Here is a 16,065-nt window from a genome sequence, read left to right as displayed (position 1 = left end):
AGCTTTTTTTCCTACTTCGTGGGTTCTTCTCGCAAGGTAAAGGAGCAATCAGTTTAGTTCGGAGCTCTTCACGACTCGTCATTCTGGCAGTCAAGATCAATCAATCAAGGAGTTTTTCGCATTACACACTAGCTTTCTACAAAATGCTTCTATCAAAATAACTTCAAACGAGAATCGTATCTGTACATGTCAAGAATTACCAGCACTAGGTAGCCGGTTCAATGAGCAAGTTTGCCTGCCGCGTCCTGGGTCCCGGCCCCATCCGCCGAGTCACTTGTGAATAGCACCGCCCAGGACAATAGGATACCCGAGTCGGTGACCCTGAATGGGGAACCGCATCAATGGTATTGTTTTCTTGCACCCATTTGCAAGAGTCGACGAAAGAAGCGGTGGGCAGAGGAGGGTATATACAACATGATGCCCATTTTAACAATGGCGAGTATCGCAACTTTCTTCTTCTTTTGCCCTCTTTTCCTCTGGAATCCTACACATCTTGAGCTTCTTTTACGAGAAAACGATCGACTCGACCATCACGCAGACATCATGCCTTCTTTTGCGGATAATCACAGTGGCTTTGTGCTGCCCAACGCGCGCTTCAACCCGGCCGCGCAGACGCCGAGCTGCTCGGGTCTGCTCACACCACCCGAGTCGCCCAAGTCTGGCTACGCACAGCTGGCGATGCCAAAATCTACCCAATTTACGGCTCCTACTCACGAGTATCGAAATCTGTCGCCGAGCTCGAGCTTGGGAAGTCTGGAGCCCGAAGCGCAGAGCGCGCAGCACGACTTGTCGCGTGTCTCCGAGACCATCTACACCATCATCGAGCAAGTCATCGAGCAAAAGCTAGCGGAAGCCATGGGGCCGCTGCGGCTCAACGTGAGACGGCTGGACTCGGAGAGCCTCGAGTTTCACGAACAAAATGATGCCTTGGGAAAACAGAACGATGCCCTGGAAAGCCAAGTTCGCCGTCTGCGATGCCTGGAAGACCAAGCCAACGCGCAATTACGCACTGTGCAAAAGATCTCGGCGATCACACTCAGTAGCTTGGAGCTCATCTCTGATATCGTGGCAAAGCTCCCAGACACAAATACTTTCCTTCAAAACGCCCATGTGATCAACGAACAGCAGACCACGTTCCGACCTGCATCATCTGCGTCGCATCAGCGCCAACAACACTACCATATCCAGCCACAATTTTGCTTTGAATCTCGAACCGCGAAAAGGCATCACCAGTCGCACAAAAAGTCGAAGAAGCCGAGACTGGTAAACTACATGTTGTCCAAATGGAGGACCGGAGGGGCCGGCGACTGAGATACAAGAAGCACGCTTTTATTACTTGGGCTTTGGGCGTCATATTATACAGAAATAATACAGCTCTTCATTTTGAATCAGAGGAATTTAAATTCTAGCCCATGATACTTTGTGATAACTGGTAAATCAGACTTTGGCCCCGTTTAGGCGACATCAACTACCTGACCGTCGCTGAGCGTCGTCGCGGACTTACCCGCAAGTATGTGCCAGTCGAGAAGAACATGTCAAGCTAACTCATAGTTTTTACCACACTGAGGTAACACAAGAGTCCATTGTACTCTGCAGCTTTGAAAGACAACAATAATTCACAGCCCAGCCTCCCTGATCCACCTCTGCCAGCTGGCAACGATCTGCCTCTGCCTGCCGGAGGTTCAAACGCTTTTGCCCTAGCAACCAGGCATCTCCGCGTTATTCTGGCCCTCTCACAAAAAGAGTTATCTGATTTCTTTTTTTCAGTCTTGCCATGTTATTGACAAAGTAAAAGAATCATATCTCGGTTGCTGTCCGTCGTCGTCGAGTCCTTCACCTGCAGGTTGTCCGCGTTTCCCTGCGTTTGGTTGCTCAAAAAGCATTGATTTCCTCATTGGATCTACCTTTTACCCTTTTTCTGCTGCTATCATTTGTTTACAATCTTGCAAAGCAACTCCTCCTGCTCAAGCTCTCTGTATCAAACGCGAAGCTGCGCCGTGCTTCTTTCACAGATCTGTAAGTTGCAAGCAAACAACGCGTCCTTGACGAGCTTCATGCCCAAAAACAATTGATCAATCGACTAAACGACTAACAAATTATCGAGATTGATTATATCTACTCTCTCGCATCATTCGCGTCATGGGTGTCACGCCTGTCAAAAAGACACCGTCCAAGACGGGTCGCTCTCCAGCTCAAGATCGCCGTTCCCAGGCCAGAGTCAACAAGGACAGCGACTCTGCCACCGCCCTACTACAAACAACTCCAAACCATAACAGAGAAACATCGTTCTCGCATAGTCTTCCGACAGAGATGCAAAAACGTAACAATGGCCGAGTTGTTGGCCGTAGCCTCATCATGTGGGGACGTGAGTTATTCTTCGACTTGCCGCAGTCTTGGACCAGATACTCATTCCTCACAGGCCCCCGCATGGCGGAAAAATTGCTTTTACATCTTCACTACGAGTGTACTCGCCACAAGATTGTTCTGCCCTGGGATTCCATCGCCCATCGCCTCCGTCCTGGTTCCTCGGGTGCTGCTGTTGTTCAGCACCTAAACAGAGTCAGGAAAGAACTGATTAGAGAAGGGCATCTCGTGCCTCCAGTCTGCCAAAAGCCCAGCTCAACCTCTGGCGTCGACCCAAACATCCGTGGCTTCGTTCGCCAGGATCCAAACGGTGACGACAAAGACACAACACGCCCCGTTCGATTCGACGAAAAGTACGATGACTTGAGATTCAACCTCCCGGACTCGTTTCAGCATTCTGGTGATGAAGATGAATGCATGCCGGAATCACCCAGTCCAGTTCGCATGCAGCAGCCCATGTTCTGCAGTGGTCCTCCTAGCGCCACGGACGAGTCTGTCACCAATAGCCTCCGTCGGTTTGAGCAGAGTGTAAGTGCTCCGATATATGCCATTCAAGACTGCCCGCTAACCCTGGCAGTGGTCACCTCAGAGCAGCTACTGCTCTCCTACTAGACGTCAAAGATCCGAGATTGACGAACTTGAGAACCCGCTCTTGACTCGGTCCTTTGACACAGCCACATCAGTTGGATCTGCTCCCACCTCGGCACCTAACACGCAGGCACAGTGGCAGGAAGCGCCTTTCCCGCATTACTCCCCAATGGGCTTATATTCATACCAAAAACATCCCCCGACACTCGCTGCTTCATTCTCAGGCTATTTTACCTTGCCCTCAAGCTACTCCATGTTTACGAATGACGAACCCTTTGCCGCGTGCCAGGAAGAGCGTGACATGCAGACAAATTTCTCGCAAGCACTGAGTGAATTGAAGCAAGAGGATGATGAACCGTCCGCTATGGCAGTTGATGAGAATTTCATCGATGCCTGCGATGTCAGAGATGTATGTATAATTTCTCCTCAAGAACTGGCCAGGCTGATTTGACTTTTGCAGAGCCCTGACAGCATGACGATGATGGGAAGCTTCTGACGAGCGACACTTGTAAATCGCTTTTTTTGCTTGAAGCTGGCTTGGATTAGAGCGAGGGAAGATCCAGTCTGCCCATGCCATTATTATGTATATTCTACGAGTATTTTGCAGGCATTAGCCATTGGGACCCGTGTACAGGGCGATTTTTTGTTCTTCTTCGATGCTTTTTTTTTTTTTCAGAACTGTTGCAAGACCTGAAGAGCTGGACACTTGCGAGACGATACCGGAGGACGAACCTATGCAATTGAATGCATGGATGGATGAGCGACTGGTAGTTTAACGGGGGATGGCTTGATAAGAGCTGGCTAGCTGAGGCATTTGGGCGCGGATTAGGTGCGGTCATACACCGCAGGGTATTGGGCATACAGAGCAGATGACTGACGAAAGTAGCATAGCATTGCCACGATAATGAAGCTTAGCAGACTTCTTCAAGTACTCGAGGGTAGGCAACTAATATTGCCTTATCCATTCGAATTGCTGTGGCTGGCCACGTCTCGGATGCCGCTGGAAGAATGTAGAATTAGTCTGGAGTCATGACTAGTCCCAACAAAGACTAGCGTAAATTGCAGAAAGCACGATGTTTTGCCGACGCTCGCCGCCAGCGACAATTTTTTTGGGGCCGAAGCTCGCAGGACATCACCCTTACTTCTTTTCCCTTTCTACCCCAAGCCCATCTGCAGTTGCCTCTCCGCCGTCGCACTCCATTCTCAATCCCTCGGAGTCGTTGTACTATTTTTCTTGTGCCACATTGTAATACTATATACCCTTTTCATTTTCATTTTCTCACACACACACAACACAAACGATGCAGCGCGCGCTGAGCTCCCAGGCCCGAGCTTCTGCTCTCGCCTCAGCTTCCACCAAGTTCCGAGCTGGCGCTGGCCTCGGTCAGCAGCTTCGCTTCGCTCACAAGGTTGGTGACGGTCTGGAATCGAGGAGTAGCTCTCGATTGGTTACTGACGGTGGGAATAGGAGCTCAAATTTGGCGTTGAAGGTCGTGCCGCTCTCTTGGCTGGTGTCGATACCCTTGCCAGGGCCGTTGCCACTACTCTCGGCCCCAAGGGTCGCAATGTTTTGATTGAGTCTAGCTTTGGCTCTCCCAAGATTACCAAGGGTAGGCTTTACTAACTTGGCCTTACGTATCTTTTGAAATCCACTAACTCTCAATAGATGGTGTCACCGTCGCTCGTGCTGTTACCTTGAAGGACAAGTTTGAGAACCTGGGTGCCAAGCTTCTCCAGGATGTCGCCTCCAAGACCAACGAGGTTGCCGGTGACGGCACCACCACCGCCACCGTCCTCGCCCGTGCCATCTTTTCCGAGACCGTCAAAAACGTTGCCGCCGGCTGCAACCCCATGGATCTTCGCCGTGGTATCCAGGCTGGCGTTGACGCCGTCGTCGAATTCCTCCAGAAGAACAAGCGCGACATTACCACCAGCTCAGAGATTGCTCAAGTAGCCACCATCTCTGCCAACGGCGACCAGCACGTCGGCCAGATGATTGCCAAGGCTATGGAGAAGGTTGGCAAGGAGGGTGTCATTACCGTCAAGGAGGGCAAGACTCTCCAGGATGAGCTCGAGGTCACCGAGGGTATGCGCTTCGACCGTGGTTTCATTTCGCCCTACTTCATCACCGACGCCAAGGCCCAGAAGGTTGAGTTTGAGAACCCTCTCATCCTCCTCTCTGAGAAGAAGATCTCTGCTGTTCAGGACATTATTCCCGCTCTCGAGGTCTCTACCCAGCAGCGCCGCCCTCTTGTCATCATTGCTGAGGACATTGATGGCGAGGCTCTTGCCGTCTGCATTCTCAACAAGCTCCGTGGCCAGCTTCAGGTTGCTGCCGTCAAGGCCCCCGGCTTTGGTGACAACCGCAAGTCTATCCTTGGCGATATCGGCATCTTGACCAACGCCACCGTCTTCAGCGATGAGCTCGACATCAAGCTGGAGAAGGCGACTGCCGACATGCTCGGCTCCACCGGCTCCATCACCATCACCAAGGAGGACACCATCATGCTCAACGGTGAGGGCTCCAAAGACGCCCTCGGTCAGCGCTGCGAGCAGATTCGCGGAGTCATGGCCGACCCCACCACCTCTGAGTACGAGAAGGAGAAGCTCCAGGAGCGTCTTGCTAAGCTCTCTGGCGGTGTTGCCGTTATCAAGGTCGGTGGCTCCTCGGAGGTTGAGGTGGGTGAGAAGAAGGACCGCTTCGTTGATGCTCTCAACGCCACCCGCGCTGCCGTTGAGGAGGGAATCCTGCCCGGTGGTGGCACTGCCTTGATCAAGGCCTCGAGCAACGCTCTCAAGGACATTAAGCCCGCCAACTTTGACCAGCAGCTTGGTGTCACGATTGTCAAGAACGCCATCACGCGCCCTGCCCGCACCATTATTGAGAACGCTGGCCTGGAGGGCTCCGTCATTGTCGGAAAGCTGACTGACGAGCACGGTGCCGATTTCAACAAGGGTTTCGACTCTTCCAACGGCGAGTACGTCGACATGATCTCGGCCGGTATTCTGGACCCGTTCAAGGTTGTCCGCACTGGCCTCATTGACGCTTCTGGTGTCGCCTCCCTGCTCGGTACCACCGAGGTTGCCATTGTCGACGCGCCCGAGGAGAAGGGTCCTGGCGGTGCTGGTGGCATGGGCGGCATGGGTGGTATGGGTGGTATGGGAGGCATGGGAGGCATGATGTAAGATGTGAGAGTTGAAAAGGCACTAAAATGAAACGGGCGACAATGTACAAAACGGAAACAGAAAATCTATTGGGCACGGATTCGGTGTTATAGAACGGATGGATCAAGTCGGGCCTTGTTTTTTTATTTAATCTCCCCTCCATGTCTGTGGAAGTTGATGGAAACGTCGGCAAGGCGCGAATTCAGACACGGCTAGATGGCAGAGAGCCACTGTATACTAGTTATGGTAGCCCTCATTGTACAATCAAAAATATGACCAAAAGTTTTATGAGAGAAATGCGCTTCTCGGAAGTGACGGCAACCTGTAGGCAGCGACATGGTAAAGCTGAGGCTGACATCAGGCAGGCGTTTAGGAAGCGCAAGAGTAGGAAGTGGTGTAATTTGGATGACGTATCTCTTCAATTGAGTTTCGAAAGTTACTGTTAGAATATTCGCGCTTTTTCCTCGATTTCGGCCCTGAAAGTCAAGTAATGAATGAATGATGCTTCAATTTATGCCCAACCAGAGCACGACTCGGTCGGTAGGTAGTTTGGTGGTGAGGCTCAGCAACGGCGGCGACGTCAGTGGAAGCGTCACGTGGGGCGTCTCACGGTCAACAAGGCAGCTGTCAGGGGCGCTTCGTTTTCCAGGGCCTCATTTTGCAGGTCCTCATTTTGCAGGGGCCGCCAGCAGAAGCATGCGGGAACCCACTCACTCACTCACGGGCCACTCAACCACTGTAAACCCCCAAATATAGCTGCCTGCTCTGGTCTGCCCATCGTCCTCCTCTGCCCCTCTCCCGGCTCTAGGTAATAATATGCCCACCAGACCTTCTTTTTCGTCATCTTGCCGTAAACACAACACCAATTTACATTGCGACTTTAAAGGATTCTCTCCGATCGCAACCCTTTTTTTTTACTTTTCCTTTTCATGTTGGTTACTTTTCCCTCACCCACGCAGCTCTTCTTTTCTATTTATTCCCTGCCCCTCCAGCTGCTGCACACCCCGCTACGGCCGAGACCTACAACTTGCCTGCGCAATAACTGACCAAGCTCCCCTCTTCTCCAGAGCACATCTTTCTTACGCCGCGTTTGCCTCACAGAACAACACCGCCATCATGGTACGTATGATGATGCGCCTAGGCGCAAGGGTCTCCGTACTGAAACATGCCTTGCATATTGACACTTTTTTTCTGCCTGTAGTCTCAATCCGGGTGCGTATATGCCTTGCCGTCCAAGCAAATACCCTCCCCGCCTCTCCCCAAACCCCTCCACCGACCTGTTGTTGCCCCCGCCTCCCGCGAACATGCGATTTTGCTCGCGAAACACGCCGCGACCTGGCCGCTTCGGCGCGCGCCATCTCATCTCATGGATGCCATTTTTGAGTGGAAGAGGACATTAAACGAAGTTACTAACTCGACATTTTCCCGCCTCACAGAGCCGTCGTTAGCCAGGAGTGCATCACTGCCTACAACGACCTGAAGCTCGCCAAGAAGTACAAGTACATCGTCTACAAGCTCAGCGATGACAACAAGCAGATTGTCGTCGAGGAGGCTTCCGACGACAAGGACTGGGACAACTTTCGCAAGAAGCTCATCGACGCCACCTCCAAGAGCAAGACTGTTAGTCCATCACATGCCGCTTTTCGCCGAAAGCTGGTCGCCATCTCTTTGCCATGTACTGACGAGAAATCTCTTTCTGCTGCGTAGGGCGCTGTCGGCAAGGGCCCCCGCTACGCCGTCTACGACTTTGAGTACAACCTCGCCACAGGCGACGGTGTCCGGTAGGCCTAACCCGTCCAACCCAGCCTTGCGACGGGTCAGCAGCTAATCCGCGCCACAGCAACAAGATTGTCTTCATCGCCTGGTCCCCCGATGATGCCGGCGTCCAGGTACGATGATTCTATGCTAGAGACGGCTTGGCCGCTAGAAAGTAGAAGAACCGCAGCTAACCTCGGCCACGCACACACAGCCCAAGATGATTTACGCTTCGTCCAAGGAGGCACTGAAGCGTTCTCTCAACGGTCTTGCCAGCGAGCTCCAGGCCAACGACTCCGACGACATTGAGTACGATACCATCATCAAGACTGTCAGCAAGGGTCTTGCCGCCTAAGCGCGCACACACTGTATGAACGACGCTCCCGACAAGGGAAACAAAAGTAAATCTACACCCACGACAATGCTTTACATTCCAAAATGACGAGTATCGGCGGGGGAGAAAGGACGGACCCGTGTCTGGTGACATGAAGGCCGCAAGACACAAGATGGATACGAGCAGGTTATATATCGCAGCTGCCTAGACCATGAACAACATAAAAGCCAAAGACTTTTGTTTCAAATGGAGTGAAACCCGTAAGCTATACCACTGACCTGCATCGACACAGGATCAGCCAACGCAGCCGAGGGCTTTAAAGCCATTGAAATCTTTTAAAATGCTACATCGTGTATTCCATTATATACAAGCACCGCTCTCCCTCATGCTCCTCTATGGCTTTACCTTGTGCGCCTCCCACGCATTCTTGAACACTGTCGTCAGCTCTGCTGCCGTGTCCTCATCCTTGACCCTCTGCATCAAAAATCCATTCAGGTCCTCCCAGAACCTGTCCTGCTCCACCGCCGCCTCGCCCTTTTCCGCCCTCCTCCTCTTCGCCGCGGCGGCCCCCTCCCCGGCATCACCATCCACATCCATGGTCTCCTCTGGCAGTATCGCAGCCGCGCCTCCGATAACCATGACGCTAAATTCGACGACCGTCGCCTGCCCCTCACCAACCACGTCTCGCAGAATCTTGCTGTCGGGCACCGGCCGCTTATTGTGCAGAATCTTGAGCTTGTCCGCGGGGATGCGCGCGCGCGCCGCCGCCGCCTGCTTGACATCCAGGAGAGACGTGTCGAGGGCCTGCGCGGCGAGAGTGATGTCGAGGGGCGGGTTGCGCAGGGAGCGGAGCGTCACGGTCACGCTGCGCTCCTGACCCGGGGCGGCGGCAGCCCGGCCGCGGGGCTTGCTCATCTCGGTGGGCATGCGCGGAAGAATGTACTAGAGAGAGAGAGAGACAGGAAGAAGTGTGGCTGTTAGCAAAGAGGTAAGGGCGGATACACAAGGAGGGAGGAGGCGGGGAGGAGGAGGAAGAACAAACAGGCGGTCGGGAGGGAAAGTTGCGTGCATCTTCGACGTGGTCCGGCGAGAGCACGGCTGGGCGTCCGGAGAGCGTGGTGAGAAACGTCTTGGCAAAAGCTGTTTCCGCCATGGCTCTTTTGTCAAGATTTCAAAGATGAGAGAGAAGAAGAAGAAGAAGAAGAAGAAGAAAGGAAGGAATATCGTGTGTATCGTCTGTATTGGTCGGCAGTTTCGGTTGTCAAGCAGATACGAATGTCGGGCGAGAACAATGAGTTGAGAGGGGTAGGAGAATAGAAGGATGCCAAAAGTTGCTGACAGAGAACGTTACAATGTGCTTGAAGCTCTGAGGATTAATCAAGTGACAATGGCGGCACACATGTAGGATCTCGAAATGCTCATGAAAATGCGAATGAAGTCGGATCAACGTGGTGCTGAGTGCTCAATAGCTTGTCGTGCTGGATCAGCATGGTGGGGGGTTGACGACACGCCCGCCATCTTGGCCAATCACGTGGAGGTCTACTTCAAACTCAACTAGACATCTATCAATGCACAACAACTTCAACAGATTACGCAGTAAATTATAACAGAAACAAAAGATGCATTTTGTACATATGCTTAGTCCTTTATACTAGTTGAACAAATCGTCCCCTTTCCGTTCTGTAAAGAAATCCATCTCGTCTGGAGCCACTTGAAGCCAAGTAAGCCATGTAATCGTCATGAACGCATCTCAGTCGTTTCGTCGTAACCATACCAAGGGGGCCCATATACACTATGCCCCCCTTTTCTATTCCCAGTTCCATAAACACCAAGCCAGTTGGTCGCTGCAGACATCTGTCGTTGCGCCCCAACTCTCCAAAAAATCATCAGAAGATTGCCAGCATGGCAGTCGCCTGACGGGCAAGAATAGTATAATGTGCAATGCAGGACAAAGTGACCCGAAAGCAGGTGAAGAAAATTCATAAAGGCGTTAGACAGACAGGTCATCAAACTGCGAAACCAGCTCGCGAATCGTCCACCTCCAGGTGTCGCGATCCCGGGATCCACGACCAATCCACTTCTCGCATTTTCGTCTCCAACGGTCCTCCTCTTCACGCTGTCTCCTAATAAATTCGGGACCAACATCGAACTCTTCTCCAACGAGCCACTCATCTTTGATGTCACTGACACGGCCCTGTCCTCGCGTGTCGTCAGCACCATTGTCGTCCAAATCAGGAATGTCTTTGAAGACGTCCTCTTCTTCCTCCAGGTCCAGGGCATCAAAACCATCCATCGTGTCGCTTGCTTCTGACACGGGGTTGGTTTGCTGCCCAATTTTGAGCCAGCACATGTTCTGCGGATCAAAGACCATGCCGCCAACAACTTGCACTCCTTTGGTAGAGCTGATATTGGTGATGAGAGCTGGGCGGGGTGTTGTAACATCCTTCTCTCGCGCGAGGTGTGCGGGAGATGGCACCGGCGATTGCGTCGAAGTGTGATCAAAGGCATTTAAAACGTTCTCGTTGCCCTCCCATCGAAAAGTGTCGGCATTATAGTACATGCCATTGACGGTTTTGGATTCTTTGCCACTGTTCAAGTTTGCAATCAAGTGCGGCTTTTGCTGTTGCACGCGCTTAGAAGGCTTCTTTGTTCGAATTATATGTTGCGAAGGCAGCTGCGGGTTGGGAGTTGGTCGTGGAGGCAGGTTCGTGCCGCGCTGCGCTGATATAGTAGCAAGCGGGCCGTTTGCAGGAATTCGATTTGCGAGTGATGTCTCGCGAGCAATACGACTTGCCGCGGTATCACGCGCAAAACGGGGCGTGCCCGACATGGGTCTCGCGGGCGATTGAGGTGCAGGAGTAGCACCTCGGTCGGGAATCAAACTTTGAAACGTCTTGTTTTTTGGGGCAGACTTCAGAGCAGCCGCGTTTGGTTGCCGCAAAAAGCGAGTCTCAATGTCCTTGGATGTGGGCAGATCGTCAAAACCGTCCAACTCATGACCGTCACCAAAGTTGCGCTTGTTTTTGGGCTTGCTAAGCCTCTCCCAAGTGTCAGCGGCGACTTTATATCGCTGAGGGCTAGGCGAACGCATAGCTGAGCGTGAAAATGTTCGAGATATAGAGCGAGTGTCAATAGCATTCTCAGAATCCCATCGACGAAAATGTCTCATCCCTTTGGAGGCCCCCTGGTGTGACGTGTGCTGCGCGGTTCCGACAGGTATGAAAGACATAGGCGTCTTTTTGGAGTGCGACGTCGGACTCTCTTGCTGTCGAATGCGCTCAACTGGTGTCTTGGGTCGGAGACCGGATTGTGGTCGGCTACCATCCCTTGATGGTGGCCGATCTGACCGGGTAGTCGGGGGCTTCATGGCAGAGTTTGCTTGCCGAACCGCAGGCATGGATCGCTTTTGGCGTAGAAGCTGCGAGTTTGTTGTAGATCCAGTGTCATTTCGCAGGCTGGTGTATGATGATCTAGTCGTTATTTCTCTCCGGCGCGGTGTAGATGGCGGGAAAGGAGGAGCGTGCAGAGTCGTCGGCGTCGGTACGCTGACCACAGATGAATGTGCAGAGTGCCCGAGGCGAGACTGAGGACGGCGACTTCTCTGCTGGATAGGGCCGCCGCTTTCCGAGACTGGCTCCAGGGCGGTAGAGCGTGAACGCTCATGACTTAGACGTGGTATACGACCGCCAGACTTATTAGTAAATGTCAAAGAGACGGCAGTCTTTGGTCGCGCAGGGCTAGCGGGTTGCGACTCCTTGATTTTGATGTTTCGGTGCAGAGAAAGCTTCGCAGACTCGAATACATCGCCATCACCGATATCTAAGCCATCAAGAGGATCTTGACGCTCAGGTTCCATGTGTGGTTTGTTTGGGGTGGTAGTGGCGCTGGCAATCTGTGTATCGACAGTCAACCTCGATGGGGAAGGGCTGTGCTTGCGACGCTTGAGTCGCTCCTGGAAATTTAAAGGACCAGTAGGGAGCAAGAGGCCATCAAAGGTCTCATCCTCACTCTCCGCAGTGACCGAACTAGAAATGCTAGGGCTGAGTGCAGATGCAGAGGAACTCCTATTTGACCGTCCATCACGTCGGGTTCCGCCCCAGCGAGTGCCCAGGCTGCCTTCGCCCCAGTCCAGATCGTCGACCTGCGACGGCGTGATGGGAATATCCCTCCTCGTTGAAAGCGTCAACTTCCCATCTGAGGGCAGCTCCAGATCATTTTCAAAATCATCATCGCCTGCCTTTTTGGAGTCCTTCTTTTGAGGCGTTGGAGGTGTGATAAAAGACACAGGGTTGGCCTGTTGACGACCTCTTGGAAGGCTGGGGGCGCGAACCGTGGCAGGGCCCTCGCCAAAGAAGTCGTCGTCGTCGGTGTCTTTAAACTTGTCCAAGTTGATGGCGGAGGTCAGTGCGCTCGTTGCAGACTTGGCTGCTAGGATGGGTTCAAATCGAGCGGGAGCAGACGGCACCATAGTTGTAGGTGGCGATTTTTCAAAACGCGTTGGGCTGTCCAGGAGGGAGCCAGCACTGACTTGTCGAAGAGCATCCGGAAAGTCGACGGAATCCTTGGGCTTCATGGCGAGTCCCTTGGAGAATTCGGGTAGCTCCAAATCATGTTCCCAATCGTCCTGAATAATTTTCTGAATTTTGCGTCCTCCTAGACGCTTGATGGTTCCTCCCATTAGTGCCGATGTTGGCACGTTTTGGGGTAGAGGGATGCCAGCATGCTGAGCAGCGGCGATGGCATCCATGGTTGAGCTTTCGTCGTCGCCAGGGATATGGAACTGCTGTTCGTCTCCTTGCATCGACTCGATTTCGGATCGAAAGGATACATGAGACGAGGTAGAGTCTCTGCGGCGGAGGGGCGCGTTGCAGAAATTGGTCGACGTGCGCCTGCTAAGATCGTCCCCGTCGAGAAGGAAGTCGCCATCGTCGTCCCAGCTCTCAATTTCTTCGGCAGGCTGCCGTTCTTTTAATTTTAATGTCGCCATGGTGCGTGATGGCTACAATGAAGCGATTGTCGAGCCTAAAGCGAGTTCAAAGATTGAAGTAGCTAGGCGTGTCGAAAGGTTGGGGTCTAGGTTGACGAGCACATAATCGGGTGCATCAATGCAGCGCGATACTAATGTGGAAATGGTCGCTTTTCGTGTCGCTATTCTCTGGTGACAATTTGTGAATGATTGCAAACCGCTAGTCGATCGCAAAGTGGTGGAGGGACCGGTGTCGTGTACACAAAGCTGGTGAATTTGGGCGGGCGGGCTGTTTGTATCGTCGCGCTCCTCGTCGGGCTGATAATGCGTGTTAGGCGACAAGTGTTGATGCCAATATCCCCGAGTGCCGACGAGCTAGGCGAATTGTCACAAGCTCGAGGGCAGGAGGACGGCGTTGCGCTAGATGGTTAGTATTGTCGTGTGTGAAGATGAAAAATGACCGCGTTGATGAGGATTTGAACAAGCGAAAGGTGGGCGGGCGGCGGACGGGAATCGAAAGGCTGGGGACTGGTAAGTCGTACAGGTACCACAGTATTACGGAGTACCAGGTTGAGGTACCTTGGCCTGAGATTTCTGAGAATAACTCTGGGTGGCTGGTGCGCCGAGTGAAGCGCTCCAGCGCCTGGCTGGACTGCCTCGGCGCTGTATTTAGCGTCAATGTGCTTCTCGCGTTAGGGCCTTCAGTTGAGGCTGGGTGGCCTGTGCGCAATCCATTGTGTTTCTTCATCAAGGACATCATATCATCAGTACATGAAACTAGAAAACAAAGGCCCCGGTTGTAACCCTGTATTCGTTTCGACACGATTCAAGAAGTTTATCAAAAATAATCTTCGAATATGTGTTAAGCCCTGAACCAAATTGTTTCCAACCCTTTACTACCATCACAATAGTCTTGACACCTCTGGCCATGTCCTATGGCCTTAAATCACGTGGATTGCTGACATAAACCCCAGATGTTCTTCCAACTTTTCAGTTTATATCCTCGACGCATTTACCACAGTTGTCAAGTCGGATGAAATTTTGTGAGGATATGGTCATACCATCTTCATAGCGCCCAGGTCCCATACATGCCCACCTAGACAGACTGGTGCTGCCACAATGCCTGGCGTTCCGTCAGGACGCGCATGTGAAAACTGTCGCCGACGACGTCAAAAGGTGCATATGAAATACCATATCGCGCTCCTATATGACTGATCAAAGTTCAAGTGCGACTATGCCAAGCCCACATGCTCACGATGCGCGCACCTCGGAGTCGAGTGCATTGGCTCCGGCCAGCGACGCTTCGTCTTCATAGACCAAAAATGTGCCAGACGTCGAGTGCTGGGTCGCAAGAGTGTTGCTTCGGTTGCATCTACCACGTCTTCCTCCCTCCAGTCACTCTCTGCTTGTTCTGGTAATGATGCAGATGTTCTCATCAATAGCTTCGTGGAGATGATTAGGCCGTCCACGGCCCGTAGATTCAACCTGGCGTGGACTTACGGCACTTTTCTCGAAAAGGTTCCGCAAAGGCTAGGGTCTAATGAAGCACTCGACGTAGCTGCCAATGCGTTGGTGGCTTCTCATCGTGACTTTGCCACACGTCGTCCTGTTACGCTCGACAGCCTAGCAAAATACTCGAATGCCATAAAAGCACTGACCCAAAGCCTTGACGACCCTATGGAGTCTCGCTCTCTAGAGACTATTTGTGCCGTCATTCTGCTGACAATGTGCCAAGTAAGGATATGACCCTTGCCCAGGCGAGCTTTCTGCTAATTTCGGCAGAATCTCGGTGGCCTCGGCCTTCAGCATCTGAACAGCCACTGCCAAGGCGCCGTTCAGATGTTGCACCTAAGGCAAACGTCTTCTCCAATCGCAGAGTTCGAATTGGACCTGCACACATACCTACAAGACCCCGTAGTGAGTTGTAGCTTTTCGTGACAAGCCAAGGGAAAAGAAAATAACCGTTACTCCAGTTGGTACAATCTCTCTTCAACAGATCGATGCGACTTGCACCCTCAAAGTTTGAAGCACTATCACGAGTCCTCGCAATAAATGAGGATCTGCCTGGTTCCGCCATTCTGATACTTCTGTTTCGAATACCTTCGCTAATGCGACACGGAAGAGCTGTCCTGCATGGTTGCGCGAACCGCGATGCATTCATGGCCGAGCTCTCCTCGACATTCATCACTTTGCGTAAGGCGGCGTCGCTTGTATACTCCAAATACATGATGGGTCCGAGCACGGAGAGCAAACACACTGGCCCATATGGGTTTTGCCTGGCGTTCAGCTGCATATTCAACTGCATGCTGCGGGGCGTGGAGCCGAACAACCACCAACTGCTTCAGGAAGCGGCAAAATTGGTCTAGGACACATGCGATCTGGCTTTCCAAGCCCAAATGAACAGCCCTCTGGGGGCAGCTCACATGACGCTCAATCTCAGTACTGCTTGGTTGTGCGCAAATGACGAGCATGAGCGGCAAATGCTGCATACCTTACTGGGAGATTTCAATTGGGATTTCTGCAGAGATATCCATATCACGTGGTCAGTAGAGGACCTTGAGACACTAATTTGTGATATCCAGTTCAAAACAGGCCCGGAAGTTGTTTTGGCTCATGCGGCATGACTTACATGATCCCGGTTTCTGCATCTGTCGGCGCAATTTTAGTCATCTGCAGCATCGCCTCCTCTGGACACTCAAACACCGTCACATTCTTGGCGCTACTCATTCGCTTCTCAGTTTCATATTGTGCCTTCAAAACGTGACAAATATGCAACTAGACAAAGTTTCCTTTGCCCTTTCGGATTTAACATCAATGCGCGGGATAGCGTCATTGCCGGACCCCCACGGCGAGCGGGGCAGCTACAGTGCCTTTGTTTGCCTTCTCCCGATTC

The 16,065-nt window shown here is 52.3% G+C and overlaps 5 protein-coding genes across 5 annotated transcripts; 3 read left to right on the top strand and 2 right to left on the bottom strand.

Annotated features, from left to right (window-relative positions):
- Window positions 1-543: 543 nt before the first annotated feature.
- BBA_05468 (uncharacterized protein) lies at window positions 544-1,311 on the top strand (the record flags this gene model as incomplete). Its single annotated transcript, XM_008600565.1, has 1 exon — window positions 544-1,311. One exon carries the CDS (start codon window positions 544-546, stop codon window positions 1,309-1,311), a length of 768 nt encoding a protein of 255 aa, XP_008598787.1.
- An 828-nt stretch (window positions 1,312-2,139) lies between these two features.
- BBA_05467 (chaperonin GroL) lies at window positions 2,140-6,138 on the top strand (the record flags this gene model as incomplete). Its single annotated transcript, XM_008600564.1, has 6 exons — window positions 2,140-2,365; window positions 2,420-2,892; window positions 2,942-3,361; window positions 4,260-4,361; window positions 4,421-4,562; window positions 4,619-6,138. 6 exons carry the CDS (start codon window positions 2,140-2,142, stop codon window positions 6,136-6,138), a joined length of 2,883 nt encoding a protein of 960 aa, XP_008598786.1.
- A 2,461-nt stretch (window positions 6,139-8,599) lies between these two features.
- On the bottom strand, window positions 8,600-9,359 carry BBA_05466 (uncharacterized protein; the record flags this gene model as incomplete). The annotated part of the gene is made up of 2 exons (XM_008600563.1): window positions 8,600-9,148; window positions 9,249-9,359. The coding sequence occupies 2 exons, from the start codon at window positions 9,357-9,359 to the stop codon at window positions 8,600-8,602; spliced, it is 660 nt and encodes a 219-aa protein (XP_008598785.1).
- Window positions 9,360-10,196: 837 nt separating this feature from the next.
- Window positions 10,197-13,193, bottom strand: BBA_05465 (cytokinesis regulator; the record flags this gene model as incomplete). Its single annotated transcript, XM_008600562.1, has 1 exon — window positions 10,197-13,193. One exon carries the CDS (start codon window positions 13,191-13,193, stop codon window positions 10,197-10,199), a length of 2,997 nt encoding a protein of 998 aa, XP_008598784.1.
- Window positions 13,194-14,291: 1,098 nt separating this feature from the next.
- BBA_05464 (Zn(II)2Cys6 transcription factor) lies at window positions 14,292-15,538 on the top strand (the record flags this gene model as incomplete). Its single annotated transcript, XM_008600561.1, has 4 exons — window positions 14,292-14,348; window positions 14,394-14,906; window positions 14,955-15,089; window positions 15,146-15,538. 4 exons carry the CDS (start codon window positions 14,292-14,294, stop codon window positions 15,536-15,538), a joined length of 1,098 nt encoding a protein of 365 aa, XP_008598783.1.
- Between the last annotated feature and the right edge of the window lie 527 nt (window positions 15,539-16,065).

The sequence above is a fragment of the Beauveria bassiana genome (assembly GCF_000280675.1).
Source record: "Beauveria bassiana ARSEF 2860 unplaced genomic scaffold BBA_S00014, whole genome shotgun sequence".
Lineage (NCBI taxonomy): Eukaryota > Fungi > Ascomycota > Sordariomycetes > Hypocreales > Cordycipitaceae > Beauveria > Beauveria bassiana.
Note: the sequence above shows the minus strand (reverse complement) of the source record. Positions and strands in the feature narration are given on the sequence as shown.